General features: G+C 44.3%; 1 protein-coding gene across 1 annotated transcript; it reads left to right on the forward strand.

Moving 5' to 3' along the window:
• Nucleotides 1-15,493: 15,493 nt before the first annotated feature.
• LOC124292990 (caldesmon-like) lies at nucleotides 15,494-17,869 on the forward strand. Its single transcript, XM_046731883.1, has one exon. It carries the CDS (start codon nucleotides 15,494-15,496, stop codon nucleotides 17,867-17,869), a length of 2,376 nt encoding a protein of 791 aa, XP_046587839.1.
• The last annotated feature ends 300 nt before the right edge of the window (nucleotides 17,870-18,169 follow it).

Genomic DNA, 18,169 nt, shown 5'->3' on the forward strand with positions numbered 1-18,169 from the left:
GACGTCAGGCCCCGAACACGTGCAAGCAGGCAGGCAGCGACAAATCGGCGCCGGACCCCGAACACGTGCACGCAGGCAGGCAGCAACAGGTCGGACCTAACGGGACCCCGCCAACAAAGAGCCGCATTCCAAGGCTCTGACGTCACGCGCGCCTACGTGACACCGAGCGCGTCAAGGCAGGCCAGCGGCGCGCGCACCATCGCCCCGCGCATGCGCACCAGGACACTCGAGAGCTGAGACGGTCGACGCTTCGCACCCTGGACATCACTTCTCATCCGCGCTTCAAGCAGACCAGTCGAGTTCTTGTAAATCTCTACGAGTTACACAGTTAGCTTGCACGTTTAGAACTTGTACACATTCGCTAGTTCTTGTAAATCTCTACGAGTCGCACAGTTGACTTGCACGTTTAGAACTAGTATACATTCGCTATAGCTTAAGCGCTCTGTTTAACGTAAACTCTTAATATACGCGACTAGAATATTAAACATTGTACCTTTTTCGAATTATCTGTAACAATATACTAAACACAAAGATTTATTTCATCGAGTTCTCATTTCTTGAACCTAAAACTAGAGTCAGTGAATATTCCAAGGTAATTCCCTTTTACCCACATTAACATTGGTTGTTAGCGGAGACGCTGACTTAATTAAGCTTGTAAAACTAGCTTTTCCAAGTTAATTAACTCCTACCCCTTTCTATAATCGGTAGATGTCAAAGTCCAGTAAACGTCACGGTCGTAAGAATAGACATCGCGCAGGCCGACGACTACGGGCTAAGAAGCAAGCTATATTACAAGCCAGAATCAAACGTATCAACGGTCCAGTAGAGATCTTTCCGATCTATACACAACCTAGCTCTAACGAAGAATCGGGCTCTTTCTCGTCGCACGCATCCAGCCAACCCAAGGTTGACCACCCGTTCTCAACTCACGGCGTAGAACGTGAAGTCATACAGACGGTTACTAGAGTCAGCGAGGGGCTGTTATACGAGCAAATCGACATTAGGAGGAAGCTGTTCCCTGTACCAACCGTATACGACTGGGTAGAAGAGCCGGAAGTTATCGACCTGGACTCCGAACCAGAGACCATCTACCTCGACTAAAGGTAAGACGCTCATTTACGTTACCCCATATCATCCTAAACGACGAATATAATCCATAGCGGGGGCCCGGGTCCCTCAAATAAAACAGGGCTCCGTTATTGCAGTGTCGCTCCGCGTGCGTCAACGTTAAGAATTGTTTTTTTTTGTTGACTAGTGCGTCTGGGACGTCACACCAGTTTGATAAAGCCCTCGTTCTGAAGACCGACGCAGCCTTCCTATCAGCAAGCACTATAATTATGTGAGTAATGCTCCACGGCTCAGATTTGCGGTAAGCCGCCGTGTGACTGCATGATTTCCTCGATATTATGGACAGCCGGCCACTGCCTATACGACGAAGCCGGTGAACGCGAAGTATGAGGCGTCACTTTCCACTCGGTAACTTTGACCGAAAGGCACCCTACGTATGCCTCTGTCAAAGGAGTCCCCAATGATAGGCAACCTTGACAGTAAACGGAAGCAGCTGATAAATCGTACAAATTGGTGTCAACAACGAAATCACGAGCAGCACATTACGCCACATCTAGCGGTAATCTTCGACAACGCATGACCACGCCGTAACCGATTTTCACCAGAGGGGGATGGCCTATTTGCGGTGGGGGTCAAATCAACTAATCAAAGGGAAGAAAAATCACCTCACAACAGCAGCGAGATCGGCGAGCCGAACTCCGACGTCCATCTATTTTACGCTTGACCCGCTGAGCGACAGCTACGAGTTTTCCGTATTCTCCCGGTTTAGGCTACCGATACTTCCTTCTTTACCCTATCGCTATCATTCTACTGTTGATTATACCGCTATCGTTATCTATCTTTTATTCATCACCCTCCATCGTTGCACTACCGTTAACTTCATCCTTTTTCCGTAAATTACCTTCTGTCTTTCTCGTTTTCTTTCGCTATTTCTCCATGTTTTTATTTAAAATAAATTCAGTGTTGTGTGCCTGAAGTCGTCCATTAAGTTAAGGCCTTTGTATTGTATTGTTGGGTAGTTGCTCATAATTTCTATTTTCTTTCTTATTGTATTTATCGTTTCTTGATTGCATTGTGTGATGCCGATTTTATGTGAACCATGGTCCACGGCTTAGGGTTGCGGTAAGTCACCGCGTGACTGCATGATTTCAGTAATTAATAAATTTTGTATCTGAGCGACCTCGTAACTGCCGAATAATTAATTCTATCTAATTTATGAATTTTTCTGATTATTTATGAATTTCTATTAGTCTGCTTCCGTAGTGTCTATCGTATTTTGAGCCCTATTGGCTTAATCTTCCATTTCATAATTTTCTATAGTAGTATTATGTCTTATATTCTATTTCTGGTATTGCTTATTATATTTTTATTTATATCCTGCCTATTGTATCGTATATCGAGTTCATTGGAGTATAACCGAGCGTAGAATTAGCCTCTGAATACTACCGCACCTTTTTCCATTGCTATTGGCAATCCCATATTATTTTTGCTGGATATTCTTTTCTCTGTATCTTTCCACAGAATCGTATTCCCTTGTTAATTTGAGTTCTGCGTATTATTTCTGATTCTTTTTGTACTGGGGTGTATTGAGTGTATTTCTTCATTTTGCGAACTCTACGAATTTCTTACTCTCTAGTGGTGTATATATGACAGTTCTGGACCACACAATGGCGGCGCTCCCCCCTAGCTCCCCCCTCGTACCACGGCCCACACACACACCCACACACACACCCACACACACACCCACACACACACACAATAATCAATAAATACGAATATAAATAAATTAATTAATTGATACAAAATAAAAATGAAATAAATAAAATAAATAGAATGAATGAAAAGAATAGAATGAATAAAATAAATAAATAAAATAAATAAAATAAATAAATGAATGAAATGAATAGAATGAACGAAATAAATGAAATAAATAAAATAAGTAGAATAAGTAGAATAAGTAGACTGAATAGAATAAATAGAATCAATAGAATGAATAAAATGAATAAGATAAACAAAATAAATAAAATAAATATAAAAAATGAAATGAACATTATGGATAAAATTAATATAATCAATACAAAAAATAAAATAAATAAAATAAATACAAAAAAATTGGATAAATAAAATGAATAAAATAAGTAGGATTAGTAGAATGAGTAAAATAATTAGTATGAATAGAATGATTAAAATGACTAGAATGAATAGAATAAATAGAATCAGTAAAATAGATAAAATGAATAGAATAAGTGAAATGAATAAAATGAATGAAATATATAAAATAAATAAAATAAATAAAACAAATAAAATAAATAAAATAAATAAAATAAGTAAAATAAATAAAATAAATGAAATAAATGGAATAAATAGAATGAATATAATGAATAAAATGAATAAAATAAATATAATAAACAAAATAAATATAACGAATATGTTACGTCCGCCGGACTTCTTATTCCTTTCCCACACTCTTAGTTACCTTACGCTCTGTGGTCTACTCTAATCGTCCCCGAGTCAGCAGATTCTTCTGTAACTCGCGGCTAGCTTGCCTTCTACATCCCGCTAAACCAGGCAGGTCCACCCCAGCGCTCAAGCAAGACACCTATGCCTCTAAACCAAGACCATACCTTTTTCCCTCGACCGACTCCGTTGCATTGACTACTGATAAACAATCATATACTTTAAATCATTTACCTTCCCTTAATACCGATCCCTTTCTATTCCATTCACTTTCTGCATTGGGAGTAGTAGCACGCGAGTGCATAGTCGACGTGAACGGACCCTATAATAGCCAAATAACACCTTGGCTGGGCGTGAAGTAAGCTCCGATTACCGCTCATCGGAGCCTACGCAATCCACCCCGTAACATTTTGGTGGCAGCAGTTTTGCCCGTCGACCTACCCGTCAGTGCAGTGCTGCATGTTTTCTACGAAAGTGTTCAGTGCTCAAAATTTCTAACGCCTTACCAATCAGTGATAGCCGTGTTATGAACGAACTCTGGCCCACAAAGTACTGTGACAGGCATGCAGAACCCATTCAACTTGCCACGGACACAGGCTCTGCGAAGAGTGCCCAATTTCAATGACTCTCTCACATTTTGGTACTATTGAAATTCATCGATACGTACGACGTCAAATAACTGTGTAGCGAGTGAAAATTCAGTGCGATAGCCAAGTTAAGCCGCACACCGCATCTGAACACATCACTTTTTGAACCGACAAATATTGAATGGACCTTTCCCGCTCATTCGGACCTCTGCAACCCTGTTAAGACGAGAATCTGGACCCGAAGGTGGCATCCCCCTAAGACCTGGATTGCCAGACTTATTTATCAACACGCCACGGAGTACCTCATCTATACCCTCCTCGTGCCGACGCATGACGTGTATCGCCTCTTCAAGTTTCACCTGCGTCCAGCTGCCTACAACCATGCTGTACTCTGTTTTTGCGTTTACCTTCGCCCTGTAAGTCTATTCTAAGTCTAAGTGTTGAGTTGATATTTTCATTCCTGTACCTGCAATACCCAGCTTAAATCAACATAGCACCAACTAACGAAACCGGTTCAAATTTTTGGTCAGTAAAAGATATCTTGCCGACAATCCCCCCTTTCGACGGCTGAACATGCCCTTTGACTCATTTGTAGAACAATTACGTCACGTAGAGACTCTTATAAAAGCTTCGGATAAAATGACTTTCGCCAAATTTGCGCAATCAAAGGTTACAGGCCCCGCTTCTCAATATTCAATAGGCATTAACTGTAATGACGTCGAGGACCTCATAACTGCCCTCAGCCGAGCATAACGTCCGGATATCCCCATACTCCAGTTATCTGCTCAATTAGATAGAATGACAAAACAACCATATGAGCGCATCATAGATTACTCGTGCAGAATAAAAGCAATATCAAAAGAAATACGCACAGCGATCATAGCCAAGCACCCACCAGACTTAGCAACGCTTCTACTGAATGATCCAAAGAAGGATACCTCTGGATCGTTCATTAGAGGGCTTCGGCCAGAATTGAAGTGGGGAATCGCTACTATCAGACCATTACCGACCTTCGAAACTGCCGTCACCATCGCCGAAGGTGAAGAAGCCGGGCTAATTAATCGTCAGATGCAATTCTCTGCACAATATTTTACCCCCGCTACACCCATGTGCCTGCCGTTACCACCCCATACTGCTCCTCCGTCTCAGGTGCCCGCCGCGGCCCTCTTCATACCCCCCCCCCCCCCCCCCCCCTGATGTCATTGTCCACACCTGGTTACGCTCATCAACCAGCGCCTCGTACTGAGCCCAGACCTTACGCCCAAGCGCTCGATCCGAACACCTGTTCTGCTGGCCACGTTAATGCTCTGCCCAGCAGTGGTCAATTTTGTAACCACCAGGGTCACTCCATCACGGAATGTCACCGTCTGCAAAGTAAAAGATATTGTACCAAATGTCGCAGAATGGGCCACTTCCACAATAAATGCAACATAAACCAAGAACTACTCTGCGACAATTGTAATCGCAGAGGCCACACAGCTGACCGATATAGATCCTCTCCGCGTAATAATCAAGGCAATGCAGGCTCAAATAAACATTTAAACGAGAACATCGCCCACGGGGAGAACGCGTCCGCGAGCAATGCAAACAACTAGCGTTCCGATCTTCAAGTCATATCCTCATAACAGCTTCAGCTGACCCTCCACTAATTTCGATCGACACCCCTCAGCTATTAAAAATATCTTCATTTATTATTGACATCGGTGCAGACGTCGACTTGATCAAAGAAAGTTCCGTTAGGCCCCTCGTACAACGAACAACCGACGAATGTTTGACGCTGATTAGTATAACAGACAAAAAGACGCAAACTATCGCAAAAACGGAAATACGTTTTAATAATAAATCCCATACCTTTCACTTGGTCCCTGACTCGTTTCCGATTCCGCACGACGGCATCTTAGGCCAGCCCTTCTTACGAAGAGAGAAAGCAACTATTTCTTTCAACTCAAACTCGGTGATGCTTGGATCCTCATTGCCAATCCACTTTAGTAAATTCGATGAACCCTCGTCCGCGCCCGAAAAAACGCGCGTAATTACAATACAGGCCCGTACCGTGAAAGCCATCCCACTAATAGTTGCGAACCCAGACACTAAAGTAGGTTACCTTAAACGCATCGATTTAGGCAACAATGTTCTATGTGGTAAAGCGTTAGTTGAAAACCAGAACGGCATAGCTTACTCGTACGCGTTCAATTGTAACGAATCTGCCGTAGAGATAAGACCCCCAACAGTAACCCTAGACGAGTTCGACGAGCCACTGAGTACAGTCATGCCCAACGTTACGCCCACTGCACCGAGTAACCACCACAGCGATGCCCGCGCCAAAACCCTCGTATCGCACCCAGGCCCTCTCCTCAGCAATTCATTAATTCTTTCCTCCGCCAAGCGTACATCGCGACCGACTTATAATCCCCCCCTCCTGCCCTATCCAGTCCACTGACCTGGCGCAACTGCAATCCGATCCTCCTATCGCTGACTACAGTACACCCTGTCCCGGTGCCGCAACAGTGCTCTTGACTGACAGTAGGTCAGAAAGATTGGACGTCCTGAAAAGCGGCTTACATCTTGATCATTTGAATGACACCGAAAAACAATCGATATTCAGCTCGTAACAGAATTCAACCATCTCTTTTATCTTCCAGGTGATAGATTAGGCCACACCAATTTATCTTATCACACTATCCCCACGACGGACAATACGCTCATCCATACCAAACAATACCGTTTTCCCAAGATTCACAAAAACGAAATCGAATTCCAAATTGATAAACTACTCCAGCAAAATTTTATTAAACATTCCTCATCTCCATATAATTTCCCGGTGTGAATCGATCCCGAAAAACCGGATAGTGACGGCAATAAACGATGGCGTATGGTAATCGACTACAGAAAACTTAACGAAAAAACAGTCGGCGACGCATACCCCATGCCCGATATCACGGAAATCCTTGAACAGACTGGCTCAGCTAAATACTTTTCCACATTTGACCTTGCTTCCGGGTTCCACCAAATTCCCATGTATCCGGATCTCAGCACGAAAACTGCATTTTTGACACCTAGAGGCCATTATGAATTCTCTCGTATGCCCTTCGGACTAAAGAACGCCCCTGCCACGTTTCAACAGCTAATGGACCAAGTCCTACAAGGCAACGAAATGGTCGTATATTTGGATGACATAGTTATTCACGCTCGAAACGTTCAAGAACATGAAATTATATTTCGGAAATTAATGAAGCGACTAACCGCTGCTGGTTCAACTCTACAGCCAGATAAGTGCTAATTCTTGCGCAAGGAAGTCGTTGACTTCGGACACCTCATAACTGAGTCAGGAGTAAAACCTGACCCTAGTAAATTAATAGCTGTAAAAGAGTATCCTGTCCCCAAATGTCCCAAAACTGTTAGACAGTTCCTTGGCCTTTTAGGTTACTACCGAAGATTTGTTCCAAATTTTGGAAAAATTGCTAAATGTCTTAACAATTTAACGAAGAAGGATACCCCTTCCATCTGGACGTCCGAACACCAGTCCGCCTTCGAAACCGTACGCAATCGTTTATGCAAAGAACCAATTCTACAACACCCGGACTTCAACAAACCATTTGCGCTCACTACAGACGCGTCAAAATTCGTGATAGGTGCAGTTCTCAGTCAAGATGAAGACGATCCCGACCTACCGGTAGCATACGCATCCCGAGCCCTCAAGCCCGCTGAATTAAACTACTCGGTACCTGATAAAGAATTCTTAGCCGCCTACTGGAGTATGAATCACTTCCGCCCCTACATCTATGGTCAGAAGTTCACTTTAATAACAGATCACGAGCCACTCAAATGGGTAAAAGGCATCAAGAAGCCTAATTCCCGTTTATTACGATGGAGCTTAGAACTGGCAAAGTAGGACTTTGATACGAAATACAAGTCCAGAAAATCTAATACCAACGCTGATGCTCTGTCCAGGAACGCACCACCCGACACCGCTCAAATTCCTCCTATAGATGCCAAACGCCCCCGTCCAACGACTAAAGCCTCTAGCGATAAACCGAAAAAACGCAATAATAAAACTCATCAGTACCCCAGACGCCCTCAACAGACGACAGACGAGTCCACCAACCCAGCTCCGCTGAAACACCCTAAAATCTCACAACCCTGTAGGATGATATACTCCTCTGATTCCTCAGATTCCTCTGATCTCTCGGACTATGAGTTCAGCGATGAAGAAACTCTGTTGCTCCTCAAACCCCCCTCGTTACCCAGGCACCGATCCCAGTACATCGCCAACCTAAACGCCATCGCGAAACAAATTCTTCAACAAATCCTGGGCCTCATAAAAAACCATACCTGAGCTATTTTTCAGATTCTTCCCTTAGCTCGGATGACTTACAGACCCCAGAAACTGAATCAGAAATTGATGATTCTTGTCCAGCCACTGATTCACCGGGCCCTTCTTATAGCGATTTCCTCATAGAAAGCGAAACTTTTCCTCTCATGCGTAATAGACGTATCAAAGAAATAAAAGCTGACCTTGTACAGCAAAAGGATAACTTGGCTCATTGCATATTGGCTGACTGCCAAATGTCAAAAGGAATTGCTTCAAAACTGACAGAACGTAATTTCATAAACCGCGAACAACTTAGAGAATTCGACCCGACTGTGACTGAGGTTATTTCTATTGTACATGGAAACCGAAAAATCTATAACCTAGTTACAAAGCCCAAATACAGTGACAAACCTTTGCCCCACGTTTTTTTTGACACCTTGGTTAACTTTAGGAAAAGCTTGCAAGCAGATGGCGTAACATCCGTCTCCATACCATTAATAGGTTCCGGACTCAACAAATTAGAATGGAGTGCGGTACGCAGAATGATCCATTATGTTTATAAAAATTCGAAAATAAGTATCACCGTTTGCCGCCTCGACCCTCCGCTTTCTGCCACTGCGTGCCCCTGCATTACCCCCCCCCCCCCCCCGTTTATACTAACCCCCCTGTCCCCTTCCCTTCCACATCTGTATTACCCCCCCCCGCCGCTATGTGCGAAAGAAATCGGAACGTCCGACTAAACCTGCAGGACCTCGTCCGATTCCATCTCCGCCCCCATCCACTGACGTTATTTTGCCTCCCCCCCCCCCCCCCCCCTGTCGGGCCTTCGCGTCGCGCTAGGCGATACCCTCTCGCTACTTCAAGGCCGACGAACCCTTTCTTACACTCTTGTTCTCTTCCCCCCTCGCCTCTCCCGCCCACCACTGATAACGACGACAGTTCCGACTTGCTTACAGACACCGAATACTATACGTGCACTCAACAATTCGATTCCCGTACGGAAATTACTGACCATAACCATGACAGTGCTCTCAACACTAACGATGATCAAATTAATGACCCTAACGATTTCGCATATTTCATCGACAACTTAGACGACGTACCAGTATCAGACAATGTCAAAGATATCAATGATGGAATTTTGATGCTCAAAACCAATTACGCGCACTTCATATCGACAGACTGCGCTTGGATTGAGGGTATACCAGCCCAACTTGCCGACGAGAATATCGTTGACTCAAAAATAGTAATGAGACCTCGTCCGCGAAAATTTGATGTCATTGAATCTAAGCACAATAGTCGACGTATTCTCACGCTATTATTGAAAACAAAAAGCTCAGATTAAAGCAACCTATACGATATCTTCAAGCTATTGTCCAAACTCAAAACGGTTTCAGCCGATTTAAACCTAAAGTCTCTTGCCCTCCCGATAACCGATGATAGTTTAGACGTTCTCGATCCCCGCGTTTTCCGAAAACTTCTACCCTATATTTTCGCAGACTTAGAAATTCAAATCATGCTTTGTCGAAACACGACTGTCATCCCAGACGAATATTCACGAAAAGAAATAATCAGAGAATGCCACGAATCGTTAGTCGGCGGTCATCAAGGTGTAACTCAAATATATAACCGCATTGGACAAAAGTATTTTTGGCCGCGTATGAAAGAACAAATCCAAGATTCCACAAGACCTTGCGAGAGTTGCCAAAGAAAAAAATTGGTCAGAGTAAAAACCAAATTGCCAATGATGATCACGGACACGCCTGCTAATGCATTCGACAAAGTGGCATTAGATATTGTTGGACCTCTACTCCTTACCAAATCGAACAACAAATATCTCTTGACGATGCAATGAAATTTGTCAAAATTCCTGGACGCCATCCCTTTACCTGATGCCACCGCCAAAACTATAGGCGCAGCATTCGCAAAAGAATACATTACACGTTACGATGCTCCTCGAACAATACTTACAGACCAAGTACAGAATTTTATGAGCACAGTCATCAAACAACTTTGTAAACTTTTTAAAATAAAGCAAATACGAACTACAGCTTACCGCCCACAGTCTAACGGATCGCTAGAACGCAGTCACCTTGTTCTCACTGAGCACGTCAAATACTACACGGATGCTGGTAACGACTGGGACAATTACATCCGCTTTGCAATTTTTTGTTATAACACCGCGAAGCACGAAGGTACTAACTTCACCACCCACCAACTAATTTTTGGCTCTCAAGCCAGACTCCCAACAGATGCGAACCCTGCCAGCACGTATACTCGTTTCTACGATTTCTTCCTTCTAGACCTAATCGCTAATCTATCCAGCATACGAAAACACGCCGCGCGAACCTACAACAAGCAAAGCATCGTTCCAAGACGTATTACGACCGTAATGTCAACAGCCAAAGTTTCGATGCAGATCAAAAGGTCTATCTACTAAATGAAACCCGATCCAAATTGGACGATCACTATGAAGGAGTGTATACGATTGAACGTATAATTGACAATATTAACGCTGATATTTGGATGACCCCCCGAAAAACTGGAATCGTCGATTTCAATGAATTGAAATAGGCACACTGAACCGACTAATTGACCTGGACCGACGCTTGAACGAATACGAACTTGACCTGTCCAGCTTCGTAGACGCTATCCCCTTCGCCCAAAAAGGTATCGTCCGCCCTAAAATTCTATCACCAGAACAAATTATTTCCGGCCTTGAACATATCCCTCACCCGCGTCGTACAAAACCCCAAATTCCTACGCGCCATGCCATCCACCACCCGCACCTAGAAATAATACCATTTCCCGATGACCTACCTCCTCGCTCTTCGTTGCTGCTCCGGACCCAATCGGAAATTGAAATGACGGAACTAGGCATACCTAAGCCGCGTCAATTGCTCCCCGAGCGAAGCCTTAACGATAGCTTCGAACCACTCGAAGTCTGGCGCTAAGCCCTTCGCTATTAGCAATCATATTCTTCCATTGCCTTATTCTGCCCGTGATAATCTGCAGCCATAATATAATCATCAGCATGTTGCATAAGTTTCGTTTATAATATACACAATATCTATCATATATACCACCACATTTATGCGATGTCATTCAAAGAAACTTTGTTCAAATGTATACTAACCAACTTAAACGCGCACCAACATCTAGGCGCTATATTTAAAGACTCTTCTTTGTAATATTCCGTAAGTGAGTCAGTACGTTTCATGGCATTCCACTTCCTTCTGAACATCCTATTCCGTACCCTCACTGAATGTTTTTCCCCAAGGGGGGGCATGTTACGTCCTCCAGACTTCTTATTCCTTTCCCACACTCTTAGTAACCTCACGCTCTGTGGTCTACTCTTGTCGTCCGCGAGTCAGCAGATTCTTCTGTAACTTGCGGCTAGCTTGCCTTCTACATCCCGCTAAACCAGGCAGGTCCACCCCAGCGCTCAAGCAAGACACCTATCCCTCTAAACCAAGACCATACCTTTTTCCCTCGACCGACTCCGTTGCATTGACTACTAATAAACAATCATATACTTTAAATTATTTACCTTTCCTTGATACCGTTCCCTTTCTATTCCATTCACTTTCTGCATTGGGAGTAGTAGCACGCGAGTGCATAGTCGACGTGAACGGACCCTATAATAGCCAAATAACACCTTGGCTGGGCGTGGAGTAAGCTCTGATTACCGCTCATCGGAGCCTACGCAATCAACCTCGTAACAAATATAACAAATAAAATAAATAAAATGAATAAAATAAATAAAATAAATGAAACAAATAGAATAAATAAATAGATAGATAGAGAGAGAGATAGATAAATAGAAAGAAACAAATTTTATCATACTAGGGCCGTATGCCCACGAGTACAAAAAAATACATTATCAAAAAGGAGAAGAATCCAGTATTTATCTCAAAATTAACTCAATTCTCATTGACAATAGAGCAGGTAGTAAATAGCAGATATTGAATAATGCAAGACTCGTGATAATAATAATAATAATAATGATAATAATACTCTAAGAAATAGTGAGAGAGAAAATAGTATGAGTGAGAGAGAATAATACTCTGGGAAATAGTTAGCAACAAGTAAATAGTAAATAAAACAACCCCAATGATAATAATTTTTGGAGAAAATGGTGCGAGAGTTTACTGTTTACGAGGTACAAGAGATTGAGCATTAACACGGTAAATTTGAAGTTCTATAGATATATTGTTTTGTTTGTGGTGTGGTATAATAGTGAGGCCTGATCGAATCAATTTAGGGAATCGAGTTGATCAGTATGAGTAATACGGATGATAGGCGTATTCTGTGTTTTCTCTATGTTGACGCTACCGCCACGTGTCCAAACGTGCCGATATTGTTTTTCTCTGGCCACTTGCTTAGCCATCATTAGGAGACTACGGACCTTTGCTGGCAGAAATTCGTTAACGTAGTTAGGACTTGAAGAGGAGTACGTGGAGTGGTGTGACGTCCCCGGAAGAACGTCTACCATATACATATTTTTCCTATTATCATACTAAAACTGTTGCTCTCTTACCTCGAGTATACTACTATTAGCATAACACATACCTGTATCATACCTAAGATGTAGGAACACATTATAATATCTCATAAGCGAAGAGCAAGGCAACATGGCGTACCCGGCAGAAAGCACCAGGCAGCAAGCCATATTCACAGTCGTGCTAAGAGGCCGCCATCTTGGCTCGCCCGCTCATCATATATTACACTATGAGAAATACACGCATATCGCGCTATTCAGGAATGTACACATATATATGCATACTCATAATTATCATGCCGTCTTATTACGAATGATAAAATAAACAATATAATAAACAATCGTATAAACTTACCCATAAATATAATATACTCATATATGTATTACATAAAAGGAGTACACGTCATCGACGCGCAAAAGGGAAACCTTATCCCTTCATCCGAAATACGCCTTCAGCAGGCCTACGTGACATTCCGCACGTCCAGCGCTCGACCACGTGCACTTCTTAGAAATAACCACATTTGTTAGAATAAATAAATAACTGTAACCAGAGCGGCCAGCGGGACTCGAAGCACTTAAACAAAGGTTCGTAGGCGAACCCTAACATAAACACCCGCTGAGCGTTCATCCTAGTAAAGATAAGATTTTGCATAGTTAAGATACGTTCTAGACTAAACAGCCCCGAACCTCGGTACGCTAAACAGACGGAAGCAATAAATCGTCCAAATACCGAGAAGCACTTAAGAAGAAACATCGACACGGCGATCCGATACCCGAGGAGAAACTGAGCCAAACAATTCCAGCCCAGGCCGACGGACCGACGCCAACTCAGAACAAAGGCCAAGGGTCGAGCGGGAAAAACCTGTTCTACTCGACCGCCATAAACAGGGATGAAAGCCAGACCCGCACTTAGCCAGGAACCGGTTTACAACAGGGCCATAAACCAGACAACCCTCACAGCATGACGTCAGGCCCCGAACACGTGCAAGCAGGCAGGCAGCGACAAGCCGGCGCCGGACCCCAAACACGTGCACGCAGGCAGGCAGCAACAGGTCGGACCTAACGGGACTCCGCCAACAAAGAGCCGCATTCCAAGGCTCTGACGTCACGCGCGCCTACGTGACACCGAGCGCGTCAAGGCAGGCCAGCGGCGCGCGCACCATCGCCCCGCGCATGCGCACCAGGACACTCGAGAGCTGAGACGGTCGACGCTTCGCACCCTGGACATCACTTCTCATCCGCGCTTCAAGCAGACCAGTCGAGTTCTTGTAAATCTCTACGAGTTACACAGTTAGCTTGCACGTTTAGAACTTGTACACATTCGCTAGTTCTTGTAAATCTCTACGAGTCGCACAGTTGACTTGCACGTTTAGAACTAGTATACATTCGCTATAGCTTAAGCGCTCTGTTTAACGTAAACTCTCAATATACGCGACTAGAATATTAAATATTGTACCTTTTTCGAATTATCTGTAACAATATACTAAACACAAAGATTTATTTCATCGAGTTCTCATTTCTTGAACCTAAAACTAGAGTCAGTGAATATTCCAAGGTAATTCCCTTTTACCCACATTAACATTGGTTGTTAGCGGAGACGCTGACTTAATTAAGCTTGTAAAACTAGCTTTTCCAAGTTAATTAACTCCTACCCCTTTCTATAATCGGTAGATGTCAAAGTCCAGTAAACGTCACGGTCGTAAGAATAGACATCGCGCAGGCCGACGACTACGGGCTAAGAAGCAAGCTATATTACAAGCCAGAATCAAACGTATCAACGGTCCAGTAGAGATCCTTCCGATCTATACACAACCTAGCTCTAACGAAGAATCGGGCTCTTTCTCGTCGCACGCATCCAGCCGACCCAAGGTTGACCACCCGTTCTCAACTCACGGCGTAGAACGTGAAGTCATACAGACGGTTACTAGAGTCAGCGAGGGGCTGTTATACGAGCAAATCGACATTAGGAGGAAGCTGTTCCCTGTACCAACCGTATACGACTGGGTAGAAGAGCCGGAAGTTATCGACCTGGACTCCGAACCAGAGACCATCTACCTCGACTAAAGGTAAGACGCTCATTTACGTTACCCCATATCATCCTAAACGACGAATATAATCCATAGCGGGGGCCCGGGTCCCTCAAATAAAACAGGGCTCCGTTATTGCAGTGTCGCTCCGCGTGCGTCAACGTTAAGAATTGTTTTTTTTTGTTGACTAGTGCGTCTGGGACGTCACAGGCAATAAAATTTCTGGTGGCAGCGGTGGGATTCGTTTAAAAATTGATTTTGTTAAAATCCGAATTCAGCTAAAAATAATCGGTGCGAGTTATTAAAGACGAGATCCGCGAAAGTAGCAAAGACAGTGAACCGAACTTCGCAACACACGCGTAACGGGAGTAGCAAGAAAACTCACCTCAGCCGCAAAGAACGCGATCGGGACGAACGCACAAACTACGGACGGAATCGTGAAATAACGCTCGACAAATACAATAAAAGCGAATCACACGGGGACTCCACACGCTTGAGATTATTTCTATAAATAGGATAAAGATTCACACGCGAAACCAATATGCCTATCGAAACTAGAACAGGTAGCAAAAAGGAAAGCGGCGCATCAGTAGATGACAGCTTACAACTCAAATACACGGAGACCGATATAGAATTCATAAAGCAGGAGGTTTCCAATAAGGAAAAGAGGCTCCAAAAAGAGAGGGAAGCGTTAGAGGAACGTCAAGCAGAAATAGATAAGAAGTCAAAACATCTTAGCGAACAATTCAGACAACAAGAAGCTGAATTAGAGAAAAAACAGCGCGCGATTGAATCGAGTAAAGACGCGGGGTTATCCGAAGAAGTTCAAAAGAAACTTGCCAGGCTCGCCGAGCTCGAGGCGAAAGAAATCGCGAACGCAAATACAAAAACGCAGCGGCACAACCCGACCGAGGGCCCCGCGCAAGACGTACCACATCCTACACAGCCAACAAAAGGCATAGTAGAAGAAATCAAATATCCTACGCAGTTCAAAACGAGCAAGGTAGACGATTCTAAAAATCCTGCACAGCTCTCCGCGAGCGTGACAGACGTTAAAATTAGGGACACTAACGAAGCGACGGGCCGTTCGAAAATGGATGAACCGCGGTTAGGTCCTGTAGAGGACACACAGCTGTCCGAACTTCTCCGTAAGAAGGCAGAAATAGATCGGGAAGTACAACTTCTCGTAGCGCAAAATTCACGCGGCACAGATAGGGCAGTTACCCAAAGCATAGAATTAGCCACAGACGCTACATTTAGGGAACCCGGTCCAGTGTGTACGCGGAGTAAGGATGAATTAAGGTTAGAAGCAGAAATTCTGCACTTCAAAAAGAAGGCAGAAAGAAAGAAAGGCGACTTAAGAAAATCCGTGGCGCCTCAAAAACCTAACCCTGTGGACAGTTACCGCCCTGATCCACTCAGCAGAGGAGCGATTGGTAGAAACGCCCTCAATTCAGAAAATGATCACATTTCAATAAAGTCAGTGGTTTCCGTCCCAACTGACGATGAAGATTTGAATTTAGAAGCAGAAGCGTTAGCTAGAGAAGCGTTGATTAGACGCATTCAAAAAGAAAACCGCGAGAAACTCAAAAATCTACGCGGAGGAATAGCAGGTCCGGACCTGGGACCTCAAGAATTAGGTGAGCCAGGCGTGCCGGAAGAACTAGTCCTCGATAGGGACTTAGAAATACAATTACGCGAGCAAGAGATTTGGGAGCGCGAATTAGAATTGCAGGAGCAAGAACTCGCGTACCAGGCCGCGTTAGCAGATCCGTACCGGGAGAGAAGGAGGAAATTAGCTGAGCGCGAGGAACAGTTAAAGAAAAGGGAGCAGGCCCTGAAGGATAAGATCTCGGGAATCACCCGCCCCCAAGTTACTCAAGTCGTTAACACCGTACAGGCACCCGTTCCTCCTACTTTGCCGTTAGCGGAGCAATCCATATCGGTTAAAGACGCGTTAGCGGTAGTCCCAAAATTTGACGGGAAAAACATCACCGTAATGCAGTTTAATCGGGCGTGCAAGAGGGCACTCGAGATGGTAACACCCAGCTTGGAGGGGTACCTCACGCGCCTCATCAGAAGCAAGCTCGCCGATCGAGCATACGCAGTAATCGAAGACGAGAGTTTTGCAACCCTGCAAGGACTCTTGGACAAACTCACGGAAGTGTTCGCGCCCATTAGATCCGCGAATCATTACCGTGGAGAGCTTGGTCAGCTGTATAAATACGCTGATGAACACGTGCTAGATTACATAGGGAGAACCCGCGACATAAAAACGGGATTAATAGAAGCGGAACGAAGAAAGAACCGCGAGCTAACCAACGCAGAGATAATCAGGTTAGATGAGGAAGTCTGCGAGGCATTTGTCGGCGGACTACCGAGCGACTGCCGGAATGCAGTATTGATCAAAGGTTACTCCAACCTGAAGACAGCCTACGAAAGGGCTATAGATGCCAGCAAGGCATTAGAATTAGATAGAGATCGGGCTAGGAGCCGCGGCGCGAGCAGGGCCGAGAGTAATAACGCAGAGCCGTGTAAACATTGCGGCCGTAGTAATCACCTAACCGATCAGTGCCGAGCGATTAGGAGACCCGCGGTAAGCAGACCCGTGGAAAATAGAGAATCGTGTACGCTGTGCGGGCGGTCGACCCACAGCACAGCAAATTGTTACAAAAACAAACCGCCGTCGAGCCAACAGTCGACAGCGCGAAATACAAACGTAGTCGAATGTAGCTACTGCAAGAGCATAGGACATTCATACAACGAATGCCGTAAACGTAGATACCATGAAACAATTAGCCGAAACAACTCGGGAAACGGAGCAGGGCCCTCGGGGAACACGGGCAGCCCCCGAGTAACAAGGGCCAATGCCATAGAGACAGAGGAGGTGGAAGCAGGTCCATCTGCCTCTACTTAAAAGGAAAAATACCTACAGTAAGCTTAGATTGCAAAGATACGAAAACCGCAATAGACTTCATGATAGATACGGGAGCAGAGGCCAATATCGTAAAGGCCTCTAACGTAAAAGACTTTCGTAAAGTGAATCCCAAGAGGCGTATCACTATTATAGGAATAGGAGACGTACCACACTATAGTTTAGGAGCAACGGAATTGGAAATGTTTGGTTTCAAAACGGATTTTCACGTAGTTGAGAATACCTTTCCCATCAAAAGTGACGGTATCCTAGGGTCAGCTTTCCTTACCCAGTTCGAAGCCA

Source organism: Neodiprion lecontei, chromosome 2 (genome assembly GCF_021901455.1).
Source record: "Neodiprion lecontei isolate iyNeoLeco1 chromosome 2, iyNeoLeco1.1, whole genome shotgun sequence".
In the NCBI taxonomy this organism is placed as follows: domain Eukaryota; kingdom Metazoa; phylum Arthropoda; class Insecta; order Hymenoptera; family Diprionidae; genus Neodiprion; species Neodiprion lecontei.